Source organism: Balaenoptera ricei, chromosome 3, assembly GCF_028023285.1.
Source record: "Balaenoptera ricei isolate mBalRic1 chromosome 3, mBalRic1.hap2, whole genome shotgun sequence".
In the NCBI taxonomy this organism is placed as follows: Eukaryota; Metazoa; Chordata; class Mammalia; order Artiodactyla; family Balaenopteridae; genus Balaenoptera; species Balaenoptera ricei.
The window spans coordinates 118,204,976-118,222,796 of record NC_082641.1 but is presented as its reverse complement, the minus strand read 5'-3'; the positions used below and the strand labels follow the sequence as shown (position 1 = coordinate 118,222,796).

The window sequence follows — 17,821 nt, the reverse complement described above, 5'->3', positions numbered from 1 at the left end:
TTCCTATGGGAAGAGGCTGACTTTTTCTATTTTTCTCTAATTTGTCTTTCATCTTTTATAAAACAGCAAACAAATAATCTGTTCTTTAAAATGTCAATAAAGTAAAACAATTTTATTAACTGTAAAGGCTCTGAAATGTGAAAGGGATCACAGAAATTCTATAAATAAATATAAAATTTACCCACCTATTAATCAGGAGCTCACAAAATTTGTAGTGACCTTTGTCCGCTGCTATTGTTAAAGCAGTATCTCTTGAGGAAGGCACAGGGGGGGCATTGACATCTGCTCCTTTATCTAGGAGAACTCTTCCAACCTCTGCATATCCTCCAGAAGCAGCTTCCATCAAGGGGGTAAGACCAGTCTGTTTAAACCAAAAAACTATGTGAGTAAATTATATTAATTTCTTTAAGGGACTGAAACAATTGACTTATATGTGTATTCTATTTCTGATTTTCTCTCACAAGAGAGCTAAGCAACATTCACTCTTAAGCTTTACTAAACAGCAAGTGAAAATTGTTAGGTTCAGTTAGACATGCTAGAATGATTTCTCTTATACTACCCTCATGCTAGAAAAATAAACAATTTCATAACATCTCTACTGTTATAAATTTACATGAGACAATAACTGCTCTGCACAACAAACAGAAATATTAAAACGAATAAAAAGAAAATTAAATATGGCACAATGTTCAATGGGAAAACTTTGTTTAGAATATACTCTATCTTGTTTAGAATATACTCTATCTGAAAAGGCAGTCTGCTAAATAACCCAGGATAAATTCCTTAAATGCTACTCAAACTTGGGTAAAATAGATTAAAATATCATTTTATAAATTTTATGCATGTGTCTTTGCTCATTAGTCTCCAACATTTCACCAGAAGACTTTTCCTACTGGTATCATTACCAAAATAATATGGCTTTCTTTAGGACTTCTAATATATAAATGGGTCACACTGAATACTTGTAATACAAAAAGTAATCTGTCGTGGTCAGATTAGGTTTTAGTTGTCTTAATTGTATAATCTATGCAGCAATTTTTTTTTTAATAGTCATGCTTTTATTTATTTATTTATTTATGGCTGTATCGGGTCTTTTTTGTTTTTTGCTTTTTTTTTTTTAACAAACTTATTTATTTATTTTTGGCTGTGTTGGGTCTTCGTTGCTGCACACGGGCTTTCTCTAGTTGCGGCCAGCGGGGGCTACTCTTTGTTGCGGTGTGCGGGCTTCTCACTGCGGTGGCTTCTCTTGTTGCGGAGCACCGACTCTAGGTGCGTGGGCTTCAGTAGTTGCAGCACACAGGCTCAGTAGTTGTGGCTTGTGGGCTCTAGAGCACAGGCTCAGTAGTTGTGGCGCACATGTGGGATCTTCCCAGACCAGGGCTTGAACCCGTGTTCCCTGCATTGGCAGGTGGATTCTTAACCACTGCACCACCAGGGAAGTCCTTGCATTGGGTCTTTGTTGCTGTGTGGGCTTTCTCTAGTTGTGGCGAGTGGGGGCTACTCTCTGTTGTGGTGTGAAGGCTTCTCATTGTGGTGGCTTCTCTTGTTGTGGAGCACGGGCTCTAGGCATGTGGGCTTCAGTAGTTCTGGTGCACGGCCTTGGTAGTTGTGGTGCGTGGGCTCAGTAGTTGTGGTGCACAGGCTTAGTTGCTCTGCGGCATGTGGGATCTTCCTGGACCAGGGATCCAACCCGTGTCCCCTGCATTGGCAGGTGGATTCTTAACCACTGAGCCACCAGGGAAGTCCCTGCAGCAATTTTTTTGATTGGAGTTTTTACCAATGGTAAGTACATGCCTCATTAAAGGAGTTCTTTAAAAATCTACATTAAAGGACTATACAAAATAATTCTACTACAAACATATCTTACTACAGAAGAATTTACTACATTCAAAAGTTGCAAACTGGAGGATTAATAAAAAGCCACTCAAGGCTGAAGGTGGAAAAAAGTACTGATTCTATTTTTCTTCACTGTCTTTAATAAAAGTCATGAATGGTGATAGTCTGCCACTGACCAATGGTCAGTGACACATTGTTTACAACTATTCTTCAGTTCTGCATTGGGGCATCAGTTTTAACTTATGATAATTTAAAATAGTACATTCAATTTAAGTTGCTCTTTCTATTAAAAATATATCTGAAGTAGATGACAAGTTATAAAATGCTTACCTTTGCCCTATGTTCAACATTGGCTTTTCGGTCCAGAAGCAAACTCACTACTTCTGCTCGTCCTTGGAAACAGGCCAAGGTGAGAGCTGTGTTCCGATTGGTCTCTATTTGGGCATTAATGTCTGAACCCATATCAAGTAGCAGTTTCACTGCAGGAACATGTCCATTCATTGCAGCCAACATCAGGGGAGATATACCTAGTTTACTCCCAGTCCTAAGGGGGGAAATGTGCTTAGAAAATTAAAATAATATGTTGCCTATTGCTTTCTTAAAAAGCATAGAGAACATAAAAAATGAAAAAGCTTCAGTAAGAAGAAAGGTTTCTAACTCCAATGAATAGATTTTATTTGTTTAGACTAATAATTAGAAATAGGAAAATCTCACAATTTAAAACATAATCCCTATTCAGAGGCCATAAATTTCCAACTATATATAACAGTGTTTTCTGAAATGAAACCTCTTTAAAAACAGCAACGTTAGCTGAAATAAGCTCTGATTACTTATAAGCACATTATAGGAATAATTGTTGGCCTTGCAACTTTAGTACTATCTTAATTAAAAATGGTATCTGTCTAAATATTTAGGGGAAAACACTTAATTCCAAGGTAATAATTTACTAATCATGAGTAATAAAATAAACAGGTGATAGATACCTTGAATTAATTTCTGCCCCAGCATTAAGCAGAATCTTAATGATATTAACATATCCTCCAGATGCAGCTAGACTCAGTGGTGTATAATCAGACACATTCCTATGTTCTTTATTTGCACCCCGAGCCAGCAGCAAGTCTACTACCTACAAAGTAAAATATGAACAGAGAAATCTAGTTTACACCAAGGGTCCATCTTATAATGAAGGAAGCACAAAGAAATGGGACCTATAACTTCCTTGTCTAAATACTTAACATTTTAATTAGACCCTAAATATTCAAATATCAGCACTACAGAAATGAAGTCAATTTCATATCAAGGAATTCAGAGCTATGAAATTCCAATTATACTGAAATAACAAGTTGTTACTGTTTCTATTCCTCAATTATTGAGTGATAAATTTGCATTTCATGTGTTAGGACTGTGCTCTATTGAATCCCAATAAACGTAAGGATGATGAGAATTTTTATTTTGCCTGAAAGGCAAGAAACATTCTTTAAAAGGGTATTTACTATTCTCATTAAATTTAATATATAGAACATGTCAAAACACATGCAAGTTTTATTCATGTAGCTAAATTACTAAGCATATGCATATTTAAAATACAAGTAAAATGTTTACGAAATGAAAATTAACATTAACATACTTCCTGACGTCCACCAGAACATGCCAATGAAAGCGGAGTATCCTTAGTTCGTTCAGATTGTGCTTCTATGTCTCCACCTTTATCCAAAAGGATTTCAACAACTCCAACATGTCCTGCTGTTGCTGCCAGGATTAGTGGTGTGAAACCTAAATCAGAAAATAAAAATCTCAGTCAAATTTGTGTTTTTTAACATATTAAGGCACTGTTTTTAATTCTCTATTATTTTAGTAGGAAAAGGTCTTTAGGGCAGATACTTATAATCATTTAAAATAAAACTGCTTTAAACCCTAATTTGTTAGTGACAAAACCCCATAAACACCTGATAAAAAGAAAATGCTAAGTCAAACAAAACTATTAAAGTTTATATTCATAATAAACTTTGATACCTCTGCATGCTCTACTTTTAGATTAAGGAGAAAGCTAAACACAACTTGCTTCCTTGATGATCTAAAGTCTAATTTTTGAATTTTTGAAGAATAATTTGGCTCTGAAGATTAACAAATCCAGATATTCTTAATTGAAATATGTGAACCCATTTTTTCACTGAATAGTCTAGGAACCACTTATTGATAGTAAAAAATGAATTGTTTTCTGATATAATTACTCTCCAACTTTCTCACTAACATTTCTTACCTTTTTTGTCTCTGTGTTCAATTTTAGCATCTCGTGCTATGAGTACAGATACAAGTTCTTCATGGCCACCTGCACAAGCTAGTGTTAATGCTGTGTCATGGTTGCTCTCAGTCTAGGAAAAGGAAAAAAAAACTTAGATTTTTTTCTGTTTACAATGGGGTTATTGATTGAAGAGCAAATAATATTTATTTTCACAATTAATGTACAAAGAATCTTTTCCTTTCCAAAGAAAATCAGAATGTGCAAAATAAATTTAAATAAAGCAGTCTAGGGACTTCCCTGGTGCTCCACTGGTTAAGAATCCACCTTCCAATGCAGGAGACAAGGGTTCAATCCCTGGTCGGGGAATTAAGATCCCACATGCCGCAGGGCAACTAAGCCTGCATGCCGCAACTACTGAGCCCTTGCGCTCTAGAGCCCATGGGCCACAACAAAGAGAGCCCACATGCCACAACTACTGAGCCTGGGCACTCTGGAGCCCACGCGCCACAGCTAGAGAAGCCCATACGCCACAATGAAAGATCCCGCATGCCACAACGAAGACCCCGTATGCTGCAACTAAGACCCGACACAGCCAAATAAATTAAATAAATAAATAAATAAATAAATAAATAAAGCAGTCTACTCACATGTGCATCGATGTCAACTGAAGGATACACAGGAGGCACAGACTGGGAAGCCACATTGCTTGGAGACTGTGAACAGGGCTCAGGTGTAAGACATTCTGCCGTCTGAGAGGAACTGTTTGAACCAGTGGGCACTCTGCTACTCACAGCTGAAAAACAATATTCATATTGCTGAATTCTACTTGAAAGAGTAATGACATTTGTGTACAGAAAAACACAGAAAATGGAAAGTTCTATAGCAGTAATATAATGTAGTAGTTAAATCACAAGCTTGAGTCAGATGGACATATGTTTGAATCCCAGTTCTACCAATGACTTTCTGATCTTGGGCAAGTAATTTAATGTCTCTGAACCTCAATTTCCTTATGTGTAAAATGGGATGATAATTACAGTACCTCCATTGTAAGGTTGTTGGGAAAACCCCTTGAGGTAATGAAGTAAAATATTGAGCATCGTACCTGATATTTAGTGCATATACAACAAATGGTAGCCTTTAATATTGTCAATAGGGAGAAAATAGTTTCCAATAAAAAAAAAAAGGAATTTTATATCTTAGTTTGTAAAAGGCAATTAGATAAAAACATCCTGAGGACAATGCATTAAAAAAAAAGAAGGAAAAAAGAAAAAAGAAGCAGACAAAGCAGAAAAAGGGGAAGAACAAGTTAGAATATTTCTCACATAAACAGCAGAGAGTATGTGTTTTTAAAATTCAATATTTACTCTGAAAATTTGCTAAAATGAATCAATGTCTGAAAATCAAACTATTTTAAAAATGAACATTGGAACTTTTATTTGGGACCTCAAAATGTGGTGTTTGAAACTGAATTAAAGGAAATTATATCTTTATGTTTCTGCATATTTCTTTTCTTACATGAGATGGAGTTTGCCCCGTGAAGGGGGAAATAGGATCTATCTCAGAGGGATGTTGTGAATTATCCACGAGAAATGTGCAAAAAGTATTTAACACAAGTGTTTGGTATGGTAAGTGCCTAATATATGTAATTATCAGGTATTTTATAGGATTTTCAGCACTATTAATCACTGCATTGAAAACTAAAAACATTATAGTTCACTCGAGAGAAAAAACTCAGAAAAAACATATAATCATTAATAATACAGAAAAAGACAACAAAGTTTCAGTGATGGCAATAACCTCCTCTTACCCACACTAAAAGTCAATCAAAAACACACAGGTCTTAAAGAAAAATGTAAGCATTTCAAGGATTGGAGAATGCTTTCTCTCTAGAATTTTGATATGACTGGATCCCAATCAAGGATACTGATCACAAGTATGAAAGATAAGTGTAGTATGCTAATAGTACTACACTATTATTATAGTACTACACTATATTTAATAGTATGCTTTAAATAATAGCAAATTTTAAGATGTTCAGATATGTTTCTACATGAGCTGTCCCTCCCCCCTCGCAACAAATATATATAAAATCACATCTTGATAATATGAATTTCTACAGCTTCTGTCACCACATAAATATACATAATTTAACTATATGGTTACAAATAAAAATGATTATTATAAATATTTCTTTTGCCTGTAAGAACATGCACAATGAAAACAAAGCTTTAAAAATTTTTGTCATTGAATGAATTAAAAGCAGATAGTATTTTGTTATGCCTCCTCAAAACAGCTGATATGTTTGGAAACAGTTCCAGAAACAAGACACTAAACATTGATATATGGCACCTTTGTAATAGTAAGATTTTAACAGTAGTCGTATAATTATCAACATATATCTTACTAAAGAATTACTTTTCTATCATTAAATTTGTTTATTCATGTTATCTCTTTCTGTTATTATGAAAAACAGATATTCAAAAAATTTAAAATAGTTGACTAGAGTGCTATGCCAGAATGTGACGTTATAAAAGACTTTTTTACAGAGTTGGTTTTTAAAAAATACTTTTGTACATTTAACAGCTGTTATCAAAAATGTATTGTCACATTGATTGTACATTTTTGTACAACAGTATCCTCAAGACATTTTTTCCTCCCTGCAATAATGACAATCAGAAACATTCCACAGAAGTGACTTTAATAGGATTAATTACATATGAAAAGTTCTAAAGATAAAACTAGAAAGTAGCAAAGATTTTTAAAGTACATGTGGAATAAAGGTTTTATGAAGATAAAATTATACCAGGACTATGAAATTTTTTTCATAAATCCTAAAATGTTTTCTATTTCTGAACAAAATGTCTCTGAAAATGACCAAAACAGATCACTATCACAAAAGTCACTACATAATTCAAATTAAATTTATGCACTATCCTAAAATGGGGTGATAGAAGAACTAAATAAGTGCAATATTTTACTTAATTCTTTATGCAATTTAAGATAGTTTTGTAGGCAATATGGAAGACAGTAATAAACTTTACTACATAAAAATCTCAGATATTAGGTATAAGTAAACTATGTTGCAAGGCCTTAAGAAATTAAATCACTGTAACCTGTTTTAGATAATAGTAACTTTATTAAATAGTTCCATATAAATAACAATCTATAAATAAAATATTAACATCTATTAGAAGAAATTATTACTTAAAGATATTTTACTGTAAATTCCCTCAAAGATAATTTCCTAATTACTTTTTTATTCTTAAGCCTAAAATGACTATCACAGGATTACTTAAAGCAAGATACTATAGAATTGGAATTTGTTTGAAGAGAGCCTATTAAGATGTCAACAACAGTAACAATGTTCTCAAGTCACAAAACTATATTAAACCTTACACGCACATCAAATCTTAATACAAAAATAATAAGGGTAATTGTTATTTAGTAGAATTTAGAAGTCTAAGGAAATAATATCTTTAATATAAACTCAGAACTTCAAGTTGAATCAGATGCATGCATTTTACTTCTAAGGTTCTTAAACTGGCTGAACTGAGTTTGAATCTTAACACTTACTAGCAACTTAATTTCCATTATAGCCTCAGTTTTCAACAGAAAAACAGAGATGGGATATGGACTTATTTTATAGTATTACTATAAAGAGCCCATGAGATAATGTATATAAAAGCATTTAGCACTGAGCTTGGTGCATGGTAAGCACTCAATAAATGTAAATAAAGTGATATTAGTTGATTTTTTAACCAAGCTTCTTTATATATTAAGACTGAAAATTTTACTAGATGTTTCTAGAACTGCTCAATGGTCAAAGCTATTTTGAATTTCTTTAAATTGCTTTTTATTTTCAGACCTTAATTCTAGATATCTGAACTGAGAATCACTTGCTATTACGATAACTTCTAAAAGACTGACACTTAATTTCAGAAGAAATGGACCTGAACAACCACGCTTCCAATCAAGAGTATACATATATTCTGGCTGAGACTATATCAAGTATGATACGTTTAAGACTATATAGTTATGGCTGTCAGTCAGCTAGTCAAGTTATGACATTAATAAATTATGTATCTAACCAACTCATTATCATGACAAATATTTTGAGAGTAGAACAGCAATAAAGAAAAATACTCTTATATTTAAAGAGTGACACTTATTGCTATTATATATGAATATTATCTAAAGTAAACTTGTAAGATGTACAGTATCCTCTCTTCCTCTCTTTTATTAACTATGAGGCATGATAACTAGATTTAATTTAGGTAAAATTAATTATATCTTTGTTCTGATCTATAATTCTACTGGTATATTAACATATCATAAAATCACAGAATTAGGTATTTACCTAATTCATTCTTATTTAATTTATTTCAACTTCAATTAAGAAATTAACAGAAACTTAGACTCAATAAAGTTTTAAATTTTGAGATAAGTCATCATTTTGAACAAAGAAAATCTAATTATTGCTATATATTTTAAAATGTAAGCTTCAGCAAAATGAAAGTATTTTTAAACAAAGATAATTTTTAGGGAATTCCCTGGAGGTTCAGTGGTTAGGACTAGGCACTGTCATTGCTGGGCGCCTGAGTTTGATCCCTGGTGGGGGAACTAGATCTCACAAGCCAAGCAGCCAAAAAAAAAAAAAAAACGAGAAAAAAATGTATAATTTTTAATGTATTGACAGATTTATACTTTAAAGCATATTAATAAAAGAATATTGTACAATATGGTGGGCCAACTGTCACTAGACATTAATGTCTAAAAGAAATTAAATTTTATTCGTTTATAGTAATGTTAAATGTAATTAAAAGATGTTTTCTAAACCAATTTTTTGAAGTTTCATGTGAACTTTGTAAAAGGTCATTTCAATATAACAAATACTTCAGTGAAATAACCAGAATTTGACCTCCTCTACAAGAAACAGCAGTAAATACTACCATAAAGTTAACACCTACAAGTTCCCTTTAGAGCTGTTTCTCCTTTAAAAAAAAAAAAAAAAGGACAGGTCCTAAGTTCCAACAAACTAAACTGATCAATAATGTGGGTTTCATAACTGTAAACTGAGTACTTAATTAGGAACATTATAATGATATTTATAGAACCCTAAGTCTTAAAAATGTTACTCTCAGGTCACCAGTTTCATCATTATTATTTATAATCATACTTCACACTCCAATATCTGCTTTTACCAGATTAGAAATCAGAACCATAAATGAACTATAAGAGTTTATTCAAAATTTATAACAACTTGCAATGCTAATGACACAAAGTCAATTTGAGTTAAGTGGCTATGGGCTGAAGATACAAAAACAAAATTAAAGAATAAAGACTCTAACTCCTTAAAACATTTCTCAGCATTTTTATTTTCTTTATGAAAACTAAGACATTCCTCCTCTGCACAGCAATACCTATTACATATCAGAGGAGCCTCAAAGGCACTATTACAATTCTATAACCACTGGAAGTCATACACATGCCCAATAAAATTCCTGAATTAAGTAATCTTACTCCACATTTTAAAAGATTCAGTAAAGATTAGGAAGACTAAAGGCTCACAAAAGAAGAAAGGAAACTGGGATAGCATAACTGGGATGGGAGGAGGGGAGGAGAATATGACAAGAAGAAACAGACAACAGTAAAGAAAAAAAATGTTGCAATCAAGAGACAGAGGACTGGCCTGCCTTTGAATATCACTCCAGCTACATCTTAGTTCTTGGTCTTCATCCACTGTCAACAGCCATTCTGGCTGCATTTCTGAACTGGGCTCTCATGGAGGTGATACATTCACCAGCCATCTTTAGGAAGGTAAATGATTAATTGCACTGTTTTCCCACTGCTGCAAGGACAATGAAACGGAAAGTAAACTTGTGCACCTCATTTCATATCTAGTTGTAATTTTCCACACAACAATAAACAGAAACATATACTGTAAGTTTATACGGCTGGTTTCTTTTTTGCTTTGCTGTGTGTGTGTGTGTGTCTGTGTGTGTGTGTCTGTGTGTGTGTGTCTGTGTCTGTGTGGTGTCTGTCTGCTTTCATCAAGACAGTTAATACAAAAATCCCAATCTCTAAATCGTTATCAAGTTGACAATGATCTTCTAACCACAAATATTTTAAAAACATGGAATGCTTATATTTTTTTTCTGAACATCCCTTTTAATTAGAAATATTTAAATTGATCTAATAAAATTATAAATAAAGAAAAAGCAATGCGATTTAGAATTCTGATTTCCAAATATGAAAATCACCAGCAGGAAAATTAAATGTCTAACCTTATATGATTATCTCTAAAGCCTACAAAGAAATTCTATTTTGAGATCTCCTACCCAAGATACAACACAGGATGATTTTGATACCAAAGGTCTAAAATAAAGTATCATGGCAACTTTATTTCTTTGCTTTTGCAAATAACAAAAAAGAAGAGGGAAAACACACTTTTGTGTGTTAGTGTTGTTGAGTTTAGTTAAATTCACTTCCAAAACACCTCAAGAAATGAGTAATTTTATAAAGATAGTTCTAAAATGGAAAAGTACCAAGTTGGTGTTTTCGGAGAGTCATATAAAGAAGTTGAGCACAAAGATTAAAGAGAAATTATTACAGGTATATTTCTTAACCCACCTGCTATCAGGTCATCAAGAGTGTCGGTAAGCGTCTGGGCTGGAGTTGCAACCATTAGTCCATCTGGTTCTTGCACTAACAGCCCCTGATCGTGTCCAGTAATAGCAATCTGAGGCTGTCCTATAATCTGATGATTACCTGATACTTTCTGAAGTTCAAGAGAATTTGTCCCATTAGAACCTAATTCACTGGAAAAGTTACACTGTGGAGATGATAAAGGCTGGACTGGGACAAAATCAATTTGTTCTGCCGATGGTGGAGACTGTTGCTCATCATCAACATCATTATCTTTAAATAAGATTGTGTCAACCTGAGGTAACTCTGAAAAGTGATCCTCTGGGAGACTACCATCTCCTTCCCCTTCTGGGAAGACTCCTCTATGAGAGCACTGCTGGTGTGGAGATACTGTGTCTTTCTGACCTTTGGTTTCCAAGTATTCTTTGGTAAATTGCTGCTGTGTTTTCATCTGCAACTGCCTTTCCACTTTCTGCAGTTCTTTCAGTATTTTCTTCTTCTTCTGGACTTGCTCTTCTCTGTTCTTTTTAAGTTCTTCTATCTTATCTTTGTTCAGAGGTTCACCTTGAATTAACTCCAATGACTTAAGCTGTGCTTTTTCAATAGCACTAATTCTTTGTCCCAGTTCATTCAGTTTTCCTTCAGTCTCCTCTACTATGCACTCCAAAGGCTGGTATGGGTGAAAAGGTGGCAGTACGTCCTGATCTGCTACCTGCAGGGAACTGGACTTCTGCTTGGATGTACCTAAGCACATGAAAAATGTTTGAAAATGTGCCATGCTAAAAAAAAAAAAAAAAAAAAAAAAAAAAAATCCCAGTCCTCCCTCCGCCCCCCCACCACATACTTCCCTCCCAAAACCCATATAACTAATGCTATAGAATGAATGTTCAGATTCACACCAGTTGTAGGTAGATTAAAGACCAGACTCATCTATTTTACATAGCACAAACAGGGATGTTGCCAATTCAAAAAATGTGACTTTTTCAATTAAAAAAATCTAATATTTATTGGATTGGATGATTTTGGAAAACAAGACAGGATTAGGGAGAAAAGGAAATCAAAGAGGAAAGAACCTCAAAATTCTGCTTATTTAATTGGACTTTTTAAAGAACATCAAATCTAAAGCAGTATCAAAATAATGTTGAGGGTATCATTAATGTTGGCTTAACTGCCCAATTGTTCTTTTTACAATATTAACTGTGCAAGTACAGGTTACTGGAAGAAACTGTAACTTGTAGATCAAAGTAGGGAAAAGTGTCTTTCAAACTGCCAAAATGTTTCTTTATTATATTAAAATATAATTTGAAATCAATTTTTAAGATATAACCTTCTAAAATTTTTCAGTAATTAAGTCTTAAACACTTCTGTACCTGAACACTGTATTAAACTTGTATCACAAAGGACAATTATTCTGAGTTTAAATAAACTCTTCACGTAAAAGTCTATGAGAGAAACAATGAATATTACCTAGGAGAAAATCAGACTTCCTATATAGGATTACTCATATTGACAGTGTATGTTAAAAATGAAGTAACTATACATTAATTTAAGGTTTTCGATCACACTTAAATTAATTTACTCCCCTCATGGCAAAATAATTATCAATATTAACAATCCTAACATCTGGGCATAAAGTGGAGGAAACATATAATAACTACTTAGAGGCAAATTCAAGGCTTAATCTTGTTTAGGAAGAACTGAGACTATTCAGCAATAAAAGGAACTACTGATATAGCCTACAACGTGGATGAACCTTGAAAACATTATGCTAAGTGAAAGAACCCAGACACAAAAGACCACATGTCGTACAATTCCATTTTTAACAGATCTATAGAGAAAAGGCAAATCTATAGAGACAGAAAGGAAAATAGTGGTTGCCTGGATTATAGTGGTAAGAATGAGGATTGATCACAAACAGGCATGAGAGATTTTTTTGGAGTGACGGATCCAAAACTAGATGGAGGTGATGGTTATGCAATTATGTAAATTTGCTAAAAGTCATTGTATTGTACATTTAAAATGAGTGAACTTTTATGGTGTGTAAATTAAACAACAATAAAGCTATTTAAAAAAAACTGGGTAAAAAACAGTTGTCTATTCTTAAGGACTGTAGTCAATATATATGAATAATATATGTAACTTCAGAATTTTAAAAATAAGCTCATCCAATGCATTCAAAATGATTCTTAGGTCCAAACGAAAAAAATAATCCATTAGATGTTTAAATGCTCAGAACTGCAAGAGGGTGACAAAACTACTAGACAAAAAAATAAAAGATTTCACTGCTTTTTTTGCTAGAATAGGAGAACTCAAAACTGCAGGCAGCTCAAATATCTGCAACATGTTATTATCAAAAAAAGTCTAACAGGTTTTCCCTGAGATACTGTCTTTAACGAGGTCAGACAACCACAGTTCCAAAATCACTGCAATTACTTTAAAGACAGTTATTTTTTAAACGCAAAATTCAGCAAAATGTATTGTCCACATTCAATTTTACACTTCTATCTGAGCAAAGTGGTGAGAACAGACTTTATCCTTTCAGAGCAAAAGCCGTTAGTTTGTGAGATAATTTTACAACTATTTCCGCAAGATCACATAGGAAATAATGGTTTGCTCTACTTGTTCAAGGTACCTAATGACAATCCTTGGTAGGAAAAGGGAGTTTAACTGCCACAAATAGAAATGTATGAATCTGCGAGCCCAGCAAGGAAATTTTCAGTTGTGTAACAAATTCAATGACATCAGCAGAGTAAATTCAGAAGTTCTGCAAAGAAGTTCTGAATGCTCCTCCAACATTATTTTAAAACACCCCTGTATAGTTTTTGTATTTTGTAATTTGCGTCTCGTAATTTGTATTTAAGATTAAGAAAACTAGGTAAGAGTTCAACACTAATCAGACTGGTAATTAATTATGACCACATTGGACAGTCAGATTTTAAATCTTATAATAGTAAGATAATCCAAAATAAGGCTAGAATTTTGAGGGTAATAACAGAGAGAAATGGCTGTATCTTGTTAACAAATAAAATACAAAAAGCTTAGAGCACAAGATTACAAAGAGTAACTTATTTAACTGAACACAGAGACAAAAAGCCCAAAATATATGTAGCAGGAAGAACAGAGGATGGTGAAAGTAATGCACAAAAAGCAGTTCTTCCCCAAATAGACAATGACTGAGTATCTGTATCCATGGAGTTAGTGGGATTGCCTAGATACACATCAAAGCACTAATACAAGCTATAACATCACGACTAAGCCATGTTGGTGAAAAACAAATGTCACCTAATTATTCCTAGAAGCTGAAGAAACACCTTCATTTTGGGGAAAAGCAGAGAATGTTAACAAGTGTCCTTTTACCAACAAAATTTTCAGTCTCTAGGAAGGTAGTAGTATAAGACACCAGAATGTAAAAGAGTTCCATCTTCCTCAGATATCGCCCACTGTCAGATAGAAATATATAAATCTATTCATTCTCTACTCATTGGTAGCACTGAGTGATATCATAAATTAATATTTAGGAACACAGGTAAAGTTACTATCTTATCTCTTTGGTTTGGTTTCTACCCTACTTCCTCAACTTTCACTTTTCCTCCATTAATTAAAAAAGTTTGCAACAGGAAACCACGATATAGAGACAGCTTAGAACATGGCCTTTATTTTTTTATGGGCAGTGAGGAAATGAGGTGGACATAAGCAGTTATATGTTAAAAGACATTATTAAATTTGGGCATACATAAATCCACGTAAGCATGATTACTAATGGAAATCTATTAAACTAGAGAATATTAGTAGTAAAATTTCCAGAGGAACACTCAACCTCATTCACTGTACATATAATTTTTCTATACAATTTTAATGATTTGATATTAAAATGAGAACTTTTCATGTTACCTACTTCAATAACAACTCTGGGATATAAAGCATCATGTTAACCTAATACTTACTTTACATTTATAGTTCTGTTTTCAATCTGTTCCCCAGCAGTCTAAAATAGTATTTCTTGATTAAGTTCTTAAACATCACCTTTAATCACAATGTCGCTCTTCTTAAAAATTCTTAATAATTTTCTTTTGTCTTCAGAATAATCTATATTCTTAGCCTGGCATTTATTAATTTATTCAACAAATATTTAACGTCTAGTACAAGCAAGCCATAGTGGACCATACAAAGACGAGCAATCTAAACCCTGCCCTCGAGGAGCTTACAGTCTAAAAGGGGAGATAAAAATGTACAAATCCAAATAAAAGGATAAAGCCAAGCGTTGGCAGATACGGAAATGGGATGGGGGCGTATAATATAGTAACCCTTACACACTGCTGCTGGGAGTGTAAACTGCTGTAGCATTCTAAAGAGTGTATTCACAGTACTTTGTCAGATAAACATTACATACTCCTATGACAGGCAATTCTGCTCCTGAGTTTATCCCATAGAAATTCTCATACAGATCCATAAGGGGACTGTACCAGAATTTTCACCACAGCATTGTCTGTGGTGGTGGGGAATGAGAGACAATCTGGGTACCCATCATTGAGAGAAAGGACAAGTAAAAAATAGAGGATATACAGGATGAAACACTATGTATGCTGCAGGTAGAAACAATCTAGAGGTAGACATATGGATAGATCTTAAAAACAGTGTTGGTGAAAAAAGTAAAAAACAAAACAGGATCTACAGCATAATGCCATTTATGTAAATTTAAAAATATATAAAGTAGTAAACATTTTATAAGAACTTGTAAGAACAAAAGAATCTGCAAATCAAACACACTAGAATGACTGCCTAAGGGGAAGCATGGGTATGGAAAGAGGGATAAAAAGGAACAAAGTAAAAACAAGAGCAGAGTCATGATGACAAAGTCCAGGAATTAAGTATGATTAACTCAACCTTCCACACTTGAAGTCCAAAGGGAAGGTGAAGGTGCAGGAGTGACCACAGCCAGAAGGAAGATCCAATAAAGTGCTATAGGAGTTCAGAGAAAAGAAATGACTCCTCAAGAGGGCCTTGAGGTGCACACAAAAGATGTGTATTGTTTATCTTGACATCATTTTAATGCTTTGCAATGGATTAGTTAGTTCTAAGCTATATAACTACAGAGAATAACCAGAATCCTATTTTAGGATCTCTGTAGAATCAGTTACTACAAATGAATTAGATGCAACAAGTGGCTACAATCAACAAATTTATTTACAATATTAAATTTGGAAAGACAAAGGTTTGATATTACTTATGTATCCTTTCCCATGTGAATATTCATAACTATAGATGATAAAGCTAAACAATGCTAGAAAACTGAGCATATCACTCTTACCTAGTTTCACATTTTGTTTATAAAGGTGATTCTGAGGCCTCTGTCAGATGCCAGCTAGGATCTCAAATCCTTGAAAACTAACAATGGATAAGTGAGATTAGTTGCCTAAATCAGAAGAATATGAGTCAAGATGGACGGAGCCTGGACGAATGGTGCACATGAAAGAAAAGAATATCATAGTAGGATATATAAGAAACACCTGGGTAAGATTTATGAGCCTGAATATATTTTAAAAGGATGCAGATATGAATAAAGACTTCAGATAGGAGTAAAATGTTATAAACTTGAAAAGATGATTGCTAGAATAGGAAGAGAGTCCTAGAGAGTAAGAATCCTTCCTCCATCCTTAGTCACATATGCAATGCAGGTATAATCTATGGACTTAGGAAAAACAAAAGCAAAACGGTCAAACAGCAATTTCATCACTCAAAGTAACTTCTCTAGCTATATAAATGAGAAATTTTAAGAAAAAGCCACTTTAAGGAGAATATAATGTATATTTAATAATTTAAGATAGATTTTTCTATCTACCCAGGTGATTCAGTGTGTACGTACTTTTACATCATCAATTGATTTTTCCTAAATTATAGTGATATTCTAATATGCACACGATTTATATCAATACTAACATGAAATCTTAACACAATGCATTATCACAGCTTGCTCCCACATAAATAAATGTTGGGTTGGCAATACCACTTGGCATCTGGCAACAGCAAGGGCCAAGTGTCTAGATACCAGTGTTAATTTTTTCCTTCCCTAATAATTTAGTAAAATGAAAGATTCCTTAAAAGGTTAGTTCATTTTGACACTATTCAGTAAGTAATAAAACATCAGGGACTTCCCTGGTGGTGCACTGGTTAGGAGTCCACCTGCCAGTGCAGGGGACACAGGTTCGAGCCCTGGTCCAGGAGGATCCCACATGCCGCAGAGCAACTGGGCCCGTGCACCACAACTACTGAGCCTGTGCTCTGGAGCCCGCGAGCCACAACTACTGAGCCTGCGTGCCACAACTACTGAAGCCCATGGGCCTACAGCCCGTGCTCTGCAATGGGAGAGGCTGCCACAATGAGAGGCCCGCGCGCCGCAGTGAGGAGTGGCCCCTGCTCGCTGCAACTAGAGAGCCTGCACGCAGCAACAAAGACCCAACGCAGCCAAAAATAAATAAATTTTAAAAAACCCAAAAAACATCAAAGTGAAGAAAATAAGTAGCTACTCAGTATAAGAAGGTATTTCAGTAAGCAAAAATATGATTACTCACTTGAGTATCAACTTAAAAAGTCACTACCCAAACGTTTCAGTTGACTTACATATTAAATCGAAATTTAAAATGTTTTACTTCCTTTCTGTACATACTCTGTGTCCTTCCTAGCTTATTTCTTGGTTATTTTGTGGCTCTGTGTTAATAAATATTTTTTAAATGATTTCTTATTTAGTACTGAATTTCCCTAGCCAAAGTTACTACAGTCCTCTATAGGATATAGTCAAACAAAGAGCAACAAAAACAGAGGCATTTAGGTTTAAATATTTTACTAAAGGCTGTTAGCCGGTTAGGATGCTCAGATTCCTTAACAAGTACATGCTTAATTTGTTTTTTATTTCTTAAGACTAAAAATAGCAGTCTTCATTTTCTGAAGTTTGAATAGCTAGGTGTCCAATGGAAAACTGCTAGAATTAGCTTAAGTCAGAGAGACTACAGGTATTTTATCTATGAAATTAATAGTTTAGAAATGAAGTAATCCTTGGTGAAGGCCCACAATACTCTAAATTACTAAAATTGACATTAATTT

The 17,821-nt window shown here is 33.8% G+C and overlaps 1 protein-coding gene across 10 annotated transcripts in view; it reads right to left on the bottom strand.

The window, feature by feature from the left end:
• The window catches only part of ANKHD1 (ankyrin repeat and KH domain containing 1), a 126,761-nt gene that overhangs the window by 27,660 nt on the left and 81,280 nt on the right, over nt 1–17,821 (bottom strand). For 9 of the 10 annotated variants that reach the window (XM_059917252.1, XM_059917255.1, XM_059917253.1 and 6 more), the window contains 7 exons: nt 10,709–11,467; nt 4,726–4,871; nt 4,097–4,208; nt 3,464–3,609; nt 2,820–2,962; nt 2,167–2,380; nt 186–361 (listed from right to left, as the gene is read on the bottom strand). In XM_059917252.1, the coding sequence (XP_059773235.1) occupies nt 186–361; nt 2,167–2,380; nt 2,820–2,962; nt 3,464–3,609; nt 4,097–4,208; nt 4,726–4,871; nt 10,709–11,467 (1,696 nt within the window). The remainder of the gene's footprint in view (nt 1–185; nt 362–2,166; nt 2,381–2,819; nt 2,963–3,463; nt 3,610–4,096; nt 4,209–4,725; nt 4,872–10,708; nt 11,468–17,821) is intronic. The other variant, XM_059917262.1, reaches the window with a different exon arrangement.